Source organism: Vespa velutina, chromosome 17 (genome assembly GCF_912470025.1).
Source record: "Vespa velutina chromosome 17, iVesVel2.1, whole genome shotgun sequence".
Taxonomy (NCBI): Eukaryota; Metazoa; Arthropoda; class Insecta; order Hymenoptera; family Vespidae; genus Vespa; species Vespa velutina.
In genome coordinates, this window is record NC_062204.1 from 3,640,861 (window position 1) to 3,655,860 (window position 15,000).

The 15,000-nt window shown below is 34.9% G+C and overlaps 1 protein-coding gene across 14 annotated transcripts in view; it reads left to right on the forward strand.

Annotated features, from left to right (window-relative positions):
* The window catches only part of LOC124955107 (Down syndrome cell adhesion molecule-like protein Dscam2), a 201,574-nt gene that overhangs the window by 140,651 nt on the left and 45,923 nt on the right, over window positions 1-15,000 (forward strand). For all 14 annotated transcript variants that reach the window (XM_047509019.1, XM_047509007.1, XM_047509020.1 and 11 more), the window contains one exon: window positions 8,518-8,667. In XM_047509019.1, the coding sequence (XP_047364975.1) occupies window positions 8,518-8,667 (150 nt within the window). The remainder of the gene's footprint in view (window positions 1-8,517; window positions 8,668-15,000) is intronic.

The window sequence follows — 15,000 nt, forward strand, 5'->3', positions numbered from 1 at the left end:
AAGGAAAGATATATAGTAATCGTTTATTTTTTCTTTTTTTTCTTTCTTTCTTTCTTCCTTCCTTCCTTTCTTTCTTTCTTTTTTTCTTTCCTTCACTCTCTTTCTCTTGATCAAACATTTTTAATAATGACCATTAACGCGAGGAAAAACGAAAGGAGAAAAGGAAGAGAAAGGAAAAAAAGAAAAAAGAAGAGAAAAAGATTATTGCAATAAGAAGAGAGAATAAGAAGGAAAATCATTTATTTGTCAAAGTCGAATAAATATTGATAATAGTTGAAGAATTTTTAACAAGTTTTTTGATTAACGTTACGTCAGCTTTGATATCTCATTGACATATTTTAAAACGTTCCAATTCTCGATTACGATGTAATAACGTGATGTAAATTTTATGTGTCGTACATATTACGTAGATATATGAGCGCGTAAGTCTGTGTACGCGTAGGTCTCTCTTGAAAATTTGAAAAGTAAAATCCGATAAGCCCGTACGAACGAGAAGAAGAAAAAGGGAATCGATAAGGAAGAGAGTGAGACGAGCAGGGGGTGAGGAGGGAGTGTATGAGGTGATACGTTTCGTATCCAAGAGGGATGATTTATTACGGGCACCTTTCTCGATTTTACACGGAAACGATGCACGTGGGATCGAAAACTAACTTTTCCTTAAAACCGAGAATCTCTGTGTTTCGCGCGACGGCATTCGTTGAAAACGACACTGCCGAGGGTTGTTGCTTCTGGACTTATTCCCGGTTCAAATAAATTGAGCCTCAAATATATATTTCAGTAATAGCATAGTCCTATACGTAAATCATCTGTTCTGATATCCCGTACACACTCAAAGTCATACACGGACTTTCGAGTTTTCCTTGGAGATAAAAAGAGTCAGAGAAAGTGTGTGTGTGTGTGTGTGAGAGAGAGAGAGAGAGAGAGAGAGAAAAGCCCAAAGGAATCGTCATTTTAATATTTCCAACCGCACGAAGATAGATTTTCTTTTTCTCTTTCCTTTTCTCCGTTTATTTCTTCTATTTCTCTTCTTCTTTTTCTTCTTCTTCTTCTTCTTTTTTCCAATCCGATAAATCGTCGAAAGACGACACGACGAGCATTTAATTTTTACCGAACGAATCCATCGTAGTCGATCAGCCGGCATGGATCCTCCACGTGATGGATGAAATGTTGGAAACATTTTCGTTCGAGTGCAAGACGGTTGTTCGAGAGCGTGGAAATTAATTGCACGAATCGTTTCCATTCTGGATATATATCGTATCTCTCGATTGTACGGAAAGACTTTTCTGTGGAACAAACAAAAAGAAAGAAAAAAAAGAAAAAAAAAAAGAAAAAGAAAAGGGAAAAAAGGAGAATAGAAAAAAAAAGAGAAAAATGAACGTAATACTTCCGTCGTAACACCACTATTTCTCCTCTCTTTTCCCCCATATCGGCTTTTTTCGTGATCAAAAGTTTTTTCATCGACGAGTATCGTCGTTTCTCGTGAAATGCCAAAGAGTTTAAATACTATCAAATATATTCATATGCACTCGCGTGCAATATTTATTGTAACAATAATAATAATAATATTAATAATAATAATAATAATAATAATAATAATAATAATAATAATAATAATAATAATAATAATTTGCTAACGGAGGAGCAATAATATCAAGCGTATTGATTTAAAGCACTATTCATCTCTCTCTCTCTCTCTCTCTCTCTCTCTCTCTCTCTCTCTCTATTTCTGACGTATAAGCGCACGTTGCATTATATAAATAAAATACATATTGCATACACAGCTATTTCTCCGTTATAAAATTTATTTGATTGCTGAAACGTGGCCGATGTCGAACGAACGATCGTTACGTTTACTAAACGTTGTTATGCATATATGTATATACATGATATTCGATGATATCGAGTATAATGCTATTACGATTTCTCGCATTTTTCAAAATCCGATATACTAATCAACTTTTTGATTGAATGGAAAATTACATGTGCAATGTTTCATTCCTTTTCTCTTCTCTTCTTCAAAGTATTGCAATAGGATCGACGAACATAGGCTCTCTCCTCTATGAAAACTGTATAAGCTCCATACTCAACTTCAATACTCATATACTAGTAATATTTTTAATAGTATGTATGTAACATATATATATATATATATACATACATACATACATACACCCACATATATATATATATATATACGTCGTTTACAAATCGCAACCCATCCAATTCCCATTTTCCATAGTTTGTTTCGAAGAGGCCTTCATGGTGGCTCGTTCTCTCCCTACTTTTGCGCGCATTTCAACGGGGGGCCTGTGTATTTCGGCTTATTCGAGCATATTATTCGGCCTAGCGCGAAAAATATTCGCACGAGCCGAATGTTGTTTAAATCCTGGACCCCATCAGCGAAATAGACGTGTCTGTCATTCTCTCTGACTGTGGAAAAGCTTGGATGAAACAGAGAGAGAGAGAGAGACAGACAGACAGACAAGCAGGGAGAGAGAGAGACAGACATAGAGAGAGAGAGAGAGAGAGAGAGACCCTGACGCGCGTTTTGTACGCCGCTACGCGCTAGAATCCCAACCGCGGTCCATTACTCTTATTAGCGCGAAATGGCAGTCGTGCATGAATATCGTGGATAAAACGAAGTTTCACGCTCGAAGGGAGGAAGAAAATCCTCACGGGTATCATAGCTTAATCCACATGAATCGCGCGCTCTGATATTTTCTTTTTACTTTTTCTTTCTTCCTTTTTTTTTTTTTTTTTTCCTTCCGATATATATATATATATCTTATGATCATCATTGAATATAATAATCATTTACTTTTGTCAGTCTCGTAATGAAATTTGACGTAGGATTGATCGAAATTTTGTAGAATTTTTTTCTTTCGATATTCTTTTTTTTTCCTTTTTTTTTTTTTTTTTTTTTTTCATATCGATTATCCAAAATTCTCATACGCCATTTAATTTCTTATTCTTTTCTATTTTTCACTTATATTTATTAATCAGATGAATGGGAAATAATTCAATTGATTTGAAATTTGTGACATTCTTTTTATATGAAAATCGATACAGGACTATCACTCGATTCGAAAAACTGATCGGATTTTTTAATTCGTCGATTAATATGAGATATCACGGTTTTGAGTGATTGTTGATTTCTTTTTCTTTTTTTTTCTGCCCTTTTTTTGCTTGTTTTTTTTTCTTCTTTGCTTTTTCATTATTTATATGCGTTCAACATTCATTCTCATGCCCGAGATTAACATCATGTACATATATATACAATTTATATATATATATGAACGATAGTTGGATATTTGATTTTTTTCCTTAGTTTCTATTGCGTTCTATACGTTCTTATGTATGCATTTTTTCTTTTTTATCTTTTTCTAATTTTTTTTTTCTTTTTTCTTTTTCTTCTATTTTTAATTGCTCAACGTAGAGTATTACATTTTGTTTGACTTTCCAAGCAAATATTATAGAAGGAGACTATTCTCAAACGAAATAATCGCCATTCACGCTCTGTCGCTCTTACGAATAACTTATTTTAAATAAGTAAAGAGATAAAAAGAAAAAGAAAGATCTTTATTTCATAGCAATGATTTCTATTTCTCTCTCTTTCTCTCTCTCTCTCTCTCTCTCTCTGTCTCTTTTGTCTTTCTGTTTATCTATATTTTACTATTGAGAACTATCGATCCTTCTTGCAACATTAACTTCCTGACATTCGTGAAATTCTTCTTCGAAAAAATATTTATACCTTGGATGGCTCTTTAAATTTGTTAGTAACTTACTTGAAAAATATAAAAGTTATAAAGAACTTATTTAATCTTCTATCATTCAATCATAATACATACGTATTTTAATATATATCACGTTCAATATATTTATTTAATTATCTATCTATTTTTTTCTTCTTTTTGTTTACCTACATTATCTTTATATCATATTATCTCTCTTTATTAACATCACTTTTCTTTCTTTCGTACTAATCTTAATTTCTCTTTTTTCCCTCTCATTTACTTTACTGCATTTTTTCGTACGCACATTCATAACATTATAACCCGACGTGTAAAATTTCTCTTATTGTATATTACTCCTAAGTTTATACTTAGTGCATCCTTGTATGTATTATTTATCATCTCTCATTCATCTTTATATTTTATTCTCATTCATTATTATATTTTATATTAGCAAACACACACGCATACATTCACGTACGTACGTATATACATACATGTACGAAAAAATAAATGGTCTATTTCTATTATATCTATTTCGTAGATATATATATATGTGTGTGTGTGTGAAAAATAAAAAATATAAAGAAGAGAAAAAAAAAAAGAAAATGCACAGCATATTTCTCCTTTTACTTGGTCGTATAAGAAAGAATGTAAAGCTTCTTCTATTTTATGCAAGTGCAAAGCTTCCTTCTTCTTTTCCTTCTTCTTCCTCTTCTTACTCGGCCATTCTCTTTATAGAAAATATCAAAATGGTGAAACTCGTGGAAATAAGTAGAATGAAAGAAATAAAGAAAGAAAGAAGGAAGGAAGGAAAGAAGTAAAAAGGGAGACTCTCGATGGTCTCGCGCATACGACTCGATAGCTCGAGCTTCAGCTTTATACGAATTCACTGACGATGGATGGAAAAGGATCACGTCCTCGATTTCGTTTAACCCCCTGGAGCAACGCTCTAAGGGATGATATCGTCACAGTTCACTTGCTCTTTTCGTTTCTTCTTTTTTTTTCCCTCCTCCTCCTCCCCCCCCCTCCCCCATGATACGTATTACGCTTTTATTTATTATCTGACGAAACAAAAAAATATTATTGAAGTATTGATAAATAATTGAGAGGATATTTTAACTGGATTGAGATATTTTTCCTTCTCTCTTTTTTCTTTTTTTTTTTTCTTCTTTTTTTTTAATTTTCTTCAATTATTACTTACAACATACATAATATCATTTAATGTTAATAAATGTTAATAATATATTGAAGTGATCGAAATTGATTATATCTATATAAGTTTATTTCTCTCTATCTCTCTTTCTCTCCAGATATATAATTCGTTTAGCAATTATTTTTATCATAATTCCATTAATGCATAAGTTGAAAGTAATAAAGCGTAATTAAGATAGACAAGTTTTATGAAAGAGTTACAAGATATTTTTGTCGAGTTGAGTGGAGATCGATAAGGTACAATTTTCGACTTCGAGGTCGTAAGGTTAAAACGAGAAGACAGATAAGTAGAGAGGCAAAAAGAGAAAGAGGCAGAGAAATAGAGAGATAGAGAGATAGAGAGAAATTCTCACATGTATTCTTCACACGCAAAGATATACGCGCGCTGGCATATACGCACACGCAGACGCACAGACAGACACATATACGCACGAGAACGCTAACTTGTACTCATGGTGCATTTCGACGTTCCTGAAATTCCACGCAATTTCCTTGGAAATAAAGCGTGAGGGGTTGAAATGTGCGCACGTGTCGAGATATCGACGCTCCTCTTACCAAGTAGAAGATGAAAGAGGTGAAAGAGGAGGAAGAGGAGTAGGAAGAAGAAGAAGGATGCACTTGGATGCATATATCCTCGCAAAATGCAGTCATTCTCGCGAGCTAACGTCGAGTCTGACGTTATTTCTACTACTTCTGACTTGCTATTGGTGCTGTTGCTGGTGGTGGTACTGCTGCCATAGCTCCGGGCGGGAAGAATAAAAATATTTTCACGAAGTAATTCTTGTCGCACGCAACCCGCACACTTATACATTCACACAACGAACCTCTGGAAAATTTTCTCTGCGTTTCGTCTATATCAAGATTTTAAATCCCTAAGGGAAGGAGGAGAAGGGGACAAAAATAAAAGGGCGAATAATTAAAGGGGGAATTTTTCTTTCTCGAGTAATCCAACCTCTATTCTTTTTTTTCCTTATTCTTATTCTTCTTCTTTCTTTTATTTTTCTTTTTTTTTTTTATTATTTACTTTTTCGATTTCATACATATATATATATATATATATATATACATACACGTAAATGTATTCGTTCATTGATTAATTGATTGATTGATTGATTGATTGATTGATTGATTCCTTCCTTCCTTCCTTCATTCATTCATTCATTCATTCATTCGTTCATTCATTCATTATAATGCATTTTTATCAAATTACAATATAAATGGATATTTATAAAATATAATATCAATTCCTAATTTGCATGTCCTCTTAAAATCGATTGGAATTTAAATCGAGTAGTTGTCGCGATATTACGCGAGTACTCGATTCGAAAGTATCGAAGAATTCGCGGCCCGTGTTGTTCGATATCGATGATAGTCGGAATTGTGTAATCGGCGTCGATTCGATATGCTTCTCGAAAAAAGAGAGAGAGAGAGAGAAAGAGAGAGAGAGAGAGTGTAGGAGAGAAAGAAATAGAGGCAAGCATTGTTACGGACGCACGTATTCGTCGCTTCGAAAAATAGCAGGAAATATAATCGAAGGTAGCGTTTATCTCGAAGCAGTATCGAGTTCGCGCTCTGCCCCAACAATTTTCATCGTCCGTCGCATTTCGTGGTAACACATCGATCTCCTCCTCCCTCTCTTTCTATATCTCTTTCTCTTTCTCTCTCTCTCTCTCTCTCTTTCCATCCTCGTACTTCGATAGATATCGACTCGAACTATTGTGAACTCGTTACGCGCCATTCGAAGCCTTTTTTTCACGTTTATTCTCTCATATTCATTACTTTTTTTTTTCCTTTTTTTTTTCCTTCTTGTTTTTCCTCTTTTCTTTTCCTTTCTTTTTCTCTCTTTTTGCTTTTTTTTTTTTTTTTTTTTTTTTTTTCTTTTTTTTTTCCCCATTGCAGCTTTCAAATATAGATACACGTACACGTACGTAAGTACTTATCTCCTACTTGTTGACTCTGCCACGTTTATTGTTTATTCGAATTTCCCGCTATACGTATCAAGTAGACTTTTTTTTTCTTTTTTTTTTTTTTTTGTATGTGTATGAAATATCGCGTAAAAATTATTTCTCAAATTATTACCATTTTTAATATAATCATATAATCTATATGTTCTTTTAAACGATAGTATTATCAAGCAGTTTACATGAAATATAATTTACTTATACTTACGATAATACCCATTTTAATTAATGAATATCCTTTCGTCGTTCTTCCTGATAACTCCGTCATTACGTCGTTCACTTAATTAGTCTCACGTCGGTATAATATTACTTTCCAATATATATATATATATATATGTGTGTGTGTGTGTGTGTGTGTGTGTGTGTGTTCATTGAACACATTTACATAGAAGACAATACATAGAAAGCGTTAAATCTCGCGAGCAAGTAAAAGCGAGCTCTCTCGCACTCCGCTTACACGCAATCCGCTTAATTACACGTTCGTCTCTTTTACGTTACTATTTTCAATACTACCGTGAAAAGATACAATGCCAGTAGACATAAAATAGGAGAGGAAAAGAAACACGACGTCGATGAGAGAGAGAGAGAGAGAGAGAGAGAGAGAGAGAGAGAGATAGAAGTGGGAGAAAACTCGTAGTTGAAATTTACACAGCACTTTTCAGGATTTTATCGACCGACTCTGTGCATTTTTTTTTTTTTTCTTTTTTTCTCTGAGGCTTAACAACACACAAAGACTGCTGAAGCTAATCACTCGAAGCCAAGCTTAACAACTTCATTTTCCTTCATCGACATTTTAAAAATAAATAGAAAAAAAATCGTTTGAAAATTGACGAAATTATTGGAATACAAGTAATAAAAATAAAATATATAAGCTGTACGCGTACACGAGATCAATCGCGGTCTTTGGATTGCCTCGGCAATATTCTTGATTTCTTTCTTTCTCTTTTTTCTATTTTTTTCTTTTTTGTCCTTTAATTTCGAGATAAATATCGTAGTATATGGAGGATGGCATTCTTTCTTTTCTTTTTTCTTTTTTTTATTTGTAAAAAAATCATCGATCCCATTTGAAAGAATCTCATGGTCAAGCTGCATTTTGCCGAGTCGCAAACGTCGGCAAGCGAGTGGAGTGGATTTTTCGTTAAAATAAAATTTGCATATTGATGAAATACAGAGGACATACGATGAAAGAGAGAGGTGCCGTGTGAAATGGAGATGCCGAGAGAAAGAAAGAGAGAGAGAGAGAGAGAGAGAGAGAGAGAGAGAGCCATCGATCTCGATAAAAAATAAAAAAGAAAAAAAGAACAGGTAGCTATAAGAAAAAGGTAAAAGAGAATGTGAGAGAATAAGAGAAAAGGAGAGAAAAAAAAAGAGAGACATAAAAAAAAAATAAAAAAGAGAAAGAATGAGAGAAAGAAAGAATGAACGAATGACAATTTGTCATTGCGTTATTATTCAGAAAGAAAAAATAATAGTAATAATAATAATAATAATAATAATAATAATGATAATAATAATAATAATAACGATGATAAGAACAAAAATGAGTATAAAATCGAAGCTATTTCTGGATTCTATTGTAATTCGAATTGGTTTAATTTTTTTGCTTTCAGGTGGCAAATACCATATGTTACCAACTGGCGAACTTCTGGTCTTCTCTGTGACTTCCACCGATGCTCATGCAAGTTACCGATGTCGTACCGTCCATCACGTGACCGGCGACACCGTCGAAAGTTCGTCGTATGCGCGACTGGTGGTCACCGGTAAGTTTCACGGAATCCCATATTCACCTGTCGTAGTATGTATAACCAGTCTTCCCTTTTCTCCCATCCGTCGTAACCACCTTCGAAGGTAGTCCTTAAACAGACACGTACGGTTACGCCGTCAACCCTGCTTTTTCGCTTAAAGGGACTTTCGAGGACCTGCATATTTAATGCCCGCAGACTAAATGTGCGATCTCAGCAAAATGTTGCCTCTCGTTATGCGACAAAAAGGGACCCTTCTTCTGAATTGACACGACGTTTCTCACCTGTCCTATAAGACTTACACGTATATCCTACATACGTGTATATGTGTGTCTGTGTACGTATATATGTATATATATATATGTATATTTTTTTTTCTTTTTTTATTGTTTTTCATTTTAATCTCTCTTTTTTTTACATGCGTGCGATCACATAGCGACATAGGATCAAATTGTTGAAGTACTTTTTTTTTCTTTTTTTTTTTTTTTTTTTTTTTTACTTTTAAAATTAATTATAATAAAGAAAAATAAATACAGATAATACCTTCCTCTAGATCGTATATAAATATTCGACGAACTTTGATCGACAAGGTATATATTCGTCTGGGACTTTGCTGACGTCTTGAAAATTTTACATAATCCAAAATTGGCTCCTGACTTCCTCTATTTGACTTCAGTATGAAGGGAAATTCTGTTCACGGCTTAATGATGATTAACTCTCCAGCTTTCCTCTTACTTACACATATACATGTGTGTATGTGTCTATTATATATATGTATATATGTGCGTATGTATGCACGCACATATGTATTAAAATTTAAGAAAATATTAATTTCTTCAAAAAGATTAATATTTCCTAATGAAAAGTACAAAAAAAAATCACGGATTAAAATTTTTATCTTCGTTAACGATTGTTTACCTGCTAATCTAATTATACCCATTCCCCTTTTTATTTCATTAATCGTCCACGAGTGGATTGAACTCGGCTGATTAAACTAATTTAATATTAAATTAGTTATACGAAATATTTCTCGAGAATATTCATTCTCGTTTCGACGTATATACATACATACATACATACATACATACATACATACATACATACATACATACGTACGTCTATTTAAACGTTCACGTATATATAACAATTTCTCACGCATACTATACCTTTAACCATGGTAAATCATAATGCATTGTTACACGTTCTCCCACCCTTCACCTTTCCTGGCACCCTTTATATATATATATATATCTTTCTCTCTGTCTCTCTCTCACTCTTTCGCGTGAACGCTATACCCTCATCCCTCTCGCAATCCACGCAACTTGCCTTCTTCATGAATAAATCATGAGCGGTCCGAAATGCTAATGGCCGAAACGTCCGCGTTCTGCTTCGTCGACTCGTCCTCCCTCCCTCCCACCCTCGCCCTCGCCCTCGCCCTTACCCCCCGTCCCCCGCACCGTAGTACAGCCTCGACGAAATACTATCTACGACTCGTAAACAATATACGTGATACGCGTATCCTCGAAAATATGCTTCTCCCGGCTTACCTAGAAACCAAACGGAAGCTTCGCTACGTCGCGTACCATCCGGTCCCGTGCGCTCTCTCTCTCTCTGTCTCTGTCTCTGTCTCTCTCTCTTTTTTTTGTATTCGCAATTGGAATTCGCTTGTTTATTGAAAATTCCACGTGCAATATTCTACTACAACCGATGATACGATATATTTTATTTGGAATTTTGGAAAGGATATTCGGTGTAATATTTATTTACAAACGAATGCCTATAATTATTATCAAATTGACACCACCTTGGCACCTTTCGAAGCGTGCAAAAAAAAAAAAAAAAAAAAAAAAAAAAAAAAAAAAAAAAAAAAAAAGATTGGGAAAAAAAAAGAGGACGAGAAAGAAAAAAAAAGGTCGTGCGGAAAAAGAATTTCGTTTGTGCGCGTTGTCGTTTTATTTTATTATGGAAAAAAAAAAAAAAAACGTGAGGAAGAAATAAATAAAAAAAAACGAGATAAAAAATTTCGCTTTATTTAATCCCATTCTATGTTTGATTTGAAAAGGGAAAATGAATGTTTCGTACAGATTCGAATGGTATGGCGCGTGTGAAGTGTCATTAGATATATCGTAATAATTGTCTCAGGAATTGTCGAGGATCTTCCTAATCAAGCTGCGTTTGATGATCTTATCGTGGAAAGTACGAGAATGATGCAGACTTCAAGGCTCTGTCGTTGAGGCACTTCGATTCTATGTACCATAGCATAGATGCTGATTGATAAGGCATGAAATGGGTCGAACGTGGATGAGTGTGTTTGGAACAATAGATGGCTAATGATGAAAGTGCAAGCCAAGATGTTGCCATGTTGGAATGGTGTGTATATATGTATGTGTGTGTGTGTGTATATATATATATATATATATGTGTGTGTGTGTGTGTGTTGCTCTTCGTGCTATTACTCTGAAACGCAACAAAGATGAAATACCAAACGCGCCAGATGAACATATTGTACTATGTTCGTGCATATCATCCAAGCCTCCTATAAACAGAACCAAAGAGCTCCTGCGTCAATTAATCATGCCATCCTACCTAACGTTACAACACGTTCGAACCATAATTATTCGAAATAAAAGAGCAATGACGTTGGTGTTGTTGTAAAATACGAGCGTAGAGAGAGAGAGAGAGAGAGAGAGAGAAAGAGAGAGAAAGTGTACATAGGACTCTCTTTAAAAATGAACTCCGTCGACGTATTAATCACTCGTTTTGATTTTATCACCTCATTAACGTTCACGAAACTTAATCGTAAATTCATTTATTTCATCTTTTTACTATACTAATAATAATATACCCGGTGATTACCGAAAGTATGTAACAATCATATAATAATGATTATTACGTACTTTTTTAATCCTTAAAAAATTTTTGAGACCATTTTTTTCTAAACTTCTCTTGCAAATATGCAATCCCATTTTTACGTACTACGTATATTCGATGATTTGCGTAAGGGGGAAGGATTCGCGAAAGAAAAAAAAAGAAAAAAAGAAGTTTTTCATTGATACAACAACAACAAGTTAGATTATCGACGACGTATAAAGTATCAGATATATTCAGGGGCATAAAAAATTTCTATAAAAATAATTACATAATTAAGATTCTAAATAATTATAGATCCTAATGACAGATCTATCTAAATGGAAAGAAGTCTTTGAAATTATGGATTTTGTTTCGAGGATTAATCGTTTTTCAGGGGTTTACGATTAAACGTCATTAGATATTGATAACGTTGTTAGAAAAAAAAAATGGCTTTTTTTTTTTGCATGCCATAAAGGAGTCATTTTAGTGGCAGCAACCGGATACATCCACTGTCTTCTTCTGTTTCCTTCTTCGCCATTATCCGCTCCTGCATTTTTTGCAACTTTTCTCTTCGACTCTCCTCTCCCTCCCCTCCTCCTCCTCCTCCCTCCCTCTCTCTCTCTCTCTCTCTCTCTCTCCTTCTTTCTCTATCCCTTTCAACGAACGCGTCAGAGTTATAACACTTTACTACGGCGCCATTTTAGGGAAGCACTGCCTTTTAGGCCTGATGTCCATTAAAGAGCTTGCCTGTACGAACTGCAAACTGTTTAAAACTCGAATTCCTTAAGCCACGTATAGCACTAATGGACCATAGTATAGTACTCACTCTTCCTACTTCTACTACTACTATTCACTACTACTATTACTCCTATTACTACCCTCTGACTCCTCTGGTCCTCCCTCAATCCTCCTGCACCTCCACTTCCTCCTCCTCCTCCTCCTCCTCCTCCTCCTCCTTCTCATTCTCGTTCTCCTCTTTTTCTTCTCGCACAGTATCTATCGTCGCACGTGTCCGTCCCCTTAATCGTCCTTCTTCTGTTTCAATGTTTAGAGATCCCCCCCGTCCCCTCCCCCCACCCTTCCCCTCCCCCGACTATCCTACTTTCCTATCTAAACGGAACTAACACCGCGTAGATACAAACTTACTTACATTTAAACTCGAGAGTGTGGAACACGCTTTCCTAGTGGGAAATCCGAGAACGTGTTTACCCATCGATTTATCCGTAAAACGTTTTTCCTAAACGAAATCCTATAGTCTTTGAAAGACCCACAAACTCACATAAACTTACATACATAGACACACACACAAAGATAGATAGAGAGAGAGAGAGAAAGGGGGTAGGGGAGATTTTAAATAGCCAAGATTCGCGAGAAAATAACGATCGTAATTTTTCTTTTCATTTTCCTTCGACATCATTTGCATTCGTTTCTGATTAAATTATCTAAAATACGATCAACGTAATCGAAAAATCTTTCTAACGAGGAGGAAAACGTTGTGCGATGGTAGAATGAAGAAAAGAGAAAATGAAATAGGAAGAAGAAGAAAAACAGGAAAAATCAATCGCGATCTCGCTTGGATAAGTTGATGTTAGAAAAGCACCAAGTAACTGTTCTAAGACTCGAGTTCTTCGTAGGAAGAAGAGATTGGAGTAAAGAGAAAAAGAGAGAAAGAGAGAGAAATTCTCTCGAAGGCCACGGTCTTTCGCCTTCGTAGCTCGCGACTTTAGTCGAATACGATCAGCAGTCAGGACAGTCGGATTTCGCTTTAACCGAGCGTTAAATTAGTTCGACGGTCGAACGATTTCTCTCGACATTCTCACACCGACCATCTTCGTTTCCAACGACGACGTAGAGTCTGTTTCCTCGTCGATAACTTTTTGCCAGCTAAAAGTTCAACGACTCGATTACTCTCCATCTATCTATTTCTCTCTCTCTCTCTCTCTCTCTCTCTCTCTCTCTCTCTCTCTCTCTCTGTTTCTTTGTCCCAGTTTGTATTGAAACTTATCGTCGTTTAAGATGGACGAAACGTGTTTTGCAAAAATTTCGGTGTAAATCTGTTTTGACTGGTTCCCGAAGTAGTAACAGTTACATTGGAAATTTTTGCGAGAGATATTATAGAAAGAGAAAAAGAGAGAGAGAGAGAGACAAAAGCAGGAAATCTCTCTCTCTCTCTCTCTCTCTCTCTCTCTCTTTGGCTCGCGTTTATCGACTCAGCCGTAGTTTTTTGCTGGTCAAGCAAGAAGCGAGAGGTCGGTCGAGAGGAAAAAGAGAAAAATGGAAGGGGAAAAAGAGAGAAAGAGACAAGGATGGAAGGTGAATGAGATCGCCATATTGGAGACTCGGCGAAAACGCAAAGTGCAATTCGCAGAGCTCCAACGTGGAGCCAGTTTGCGGAGCAACGTCGGCAAGAAACAATGCAGCCATCACGGCTCCAATCCCTTCGCTCGCTACCCTGCAATCTTATCGAGCCCAAACTACTTGTATATCTCTTTTCAGATGGGAGTGAAAGGGTGCTCTCTGGCCACGGGGAGTATCTATATATATATATATATGTATGTATGTATATCTAAATGTATATATACATAGATATATACAGAGTGATCCAAGAGTAAAGTATTACGAAATATTTTCACTGAAATAGTTATTAATTTGTATTGAAAATATTTTTTTATATATTAATTGATAGAACTAGAGATTGATCGTTTTAATGGAGGAGAAAAGTAAAATAAAAAAAAAAAAAAAAGAAAAACAAAAATAGAAAAATAGAAAAATTATCAATTGCACATTTTATGTCGTATATCATATATATATATATATATATATATATATATATACTTTGCGGATGGATACAGTTTGGAACGCTTTACTTGGACCAACCTGTATATATACATATACGATTTTATGTTTATGTATACTTATACGTGTGTATATGTATATTTATATATATATATATATATACCAACACGTAGTACTTTTTTCTTTGAACTCATTCCCTTCTCTTTCATTCTTATCTTGACGTCTAAGAAAAGCAGCCAAATATTTGTAGATATACATACATATATATATATATATATATATATATATATATATATATATACATACACTCATACGTATGTACAAAATGTATATATAAACGTAGACGTTAGAAAACAGCATGCTCTTTGAAAGTAAAAAAGAAAACGTATTGCAATATTTTCACACGTTGTTGCGATTTTCGAGACGTCGATCATTATTCGAGAGAATATTCCTTTTACTAGTTTTTCATAGCTAAGAAAAAACGATTCCCTTTGGTAAATTCTCGAAATGAAAGAGGAAACGAGCCTCTCTCTCTCTCTCTTTCTCCCTTTCTCTCCTTTTTTCTCTCTCTCTCTCTCTCTCTGTGACAAATATCGAAACGTTTGCAAAACCTACCCCTTCTATATTGGTCAACCGTTATGATGATTTGCTCGTGTAAATATAACTTGGTCGAGACTGTACGAGATCTCACAATGAAAATTCAGG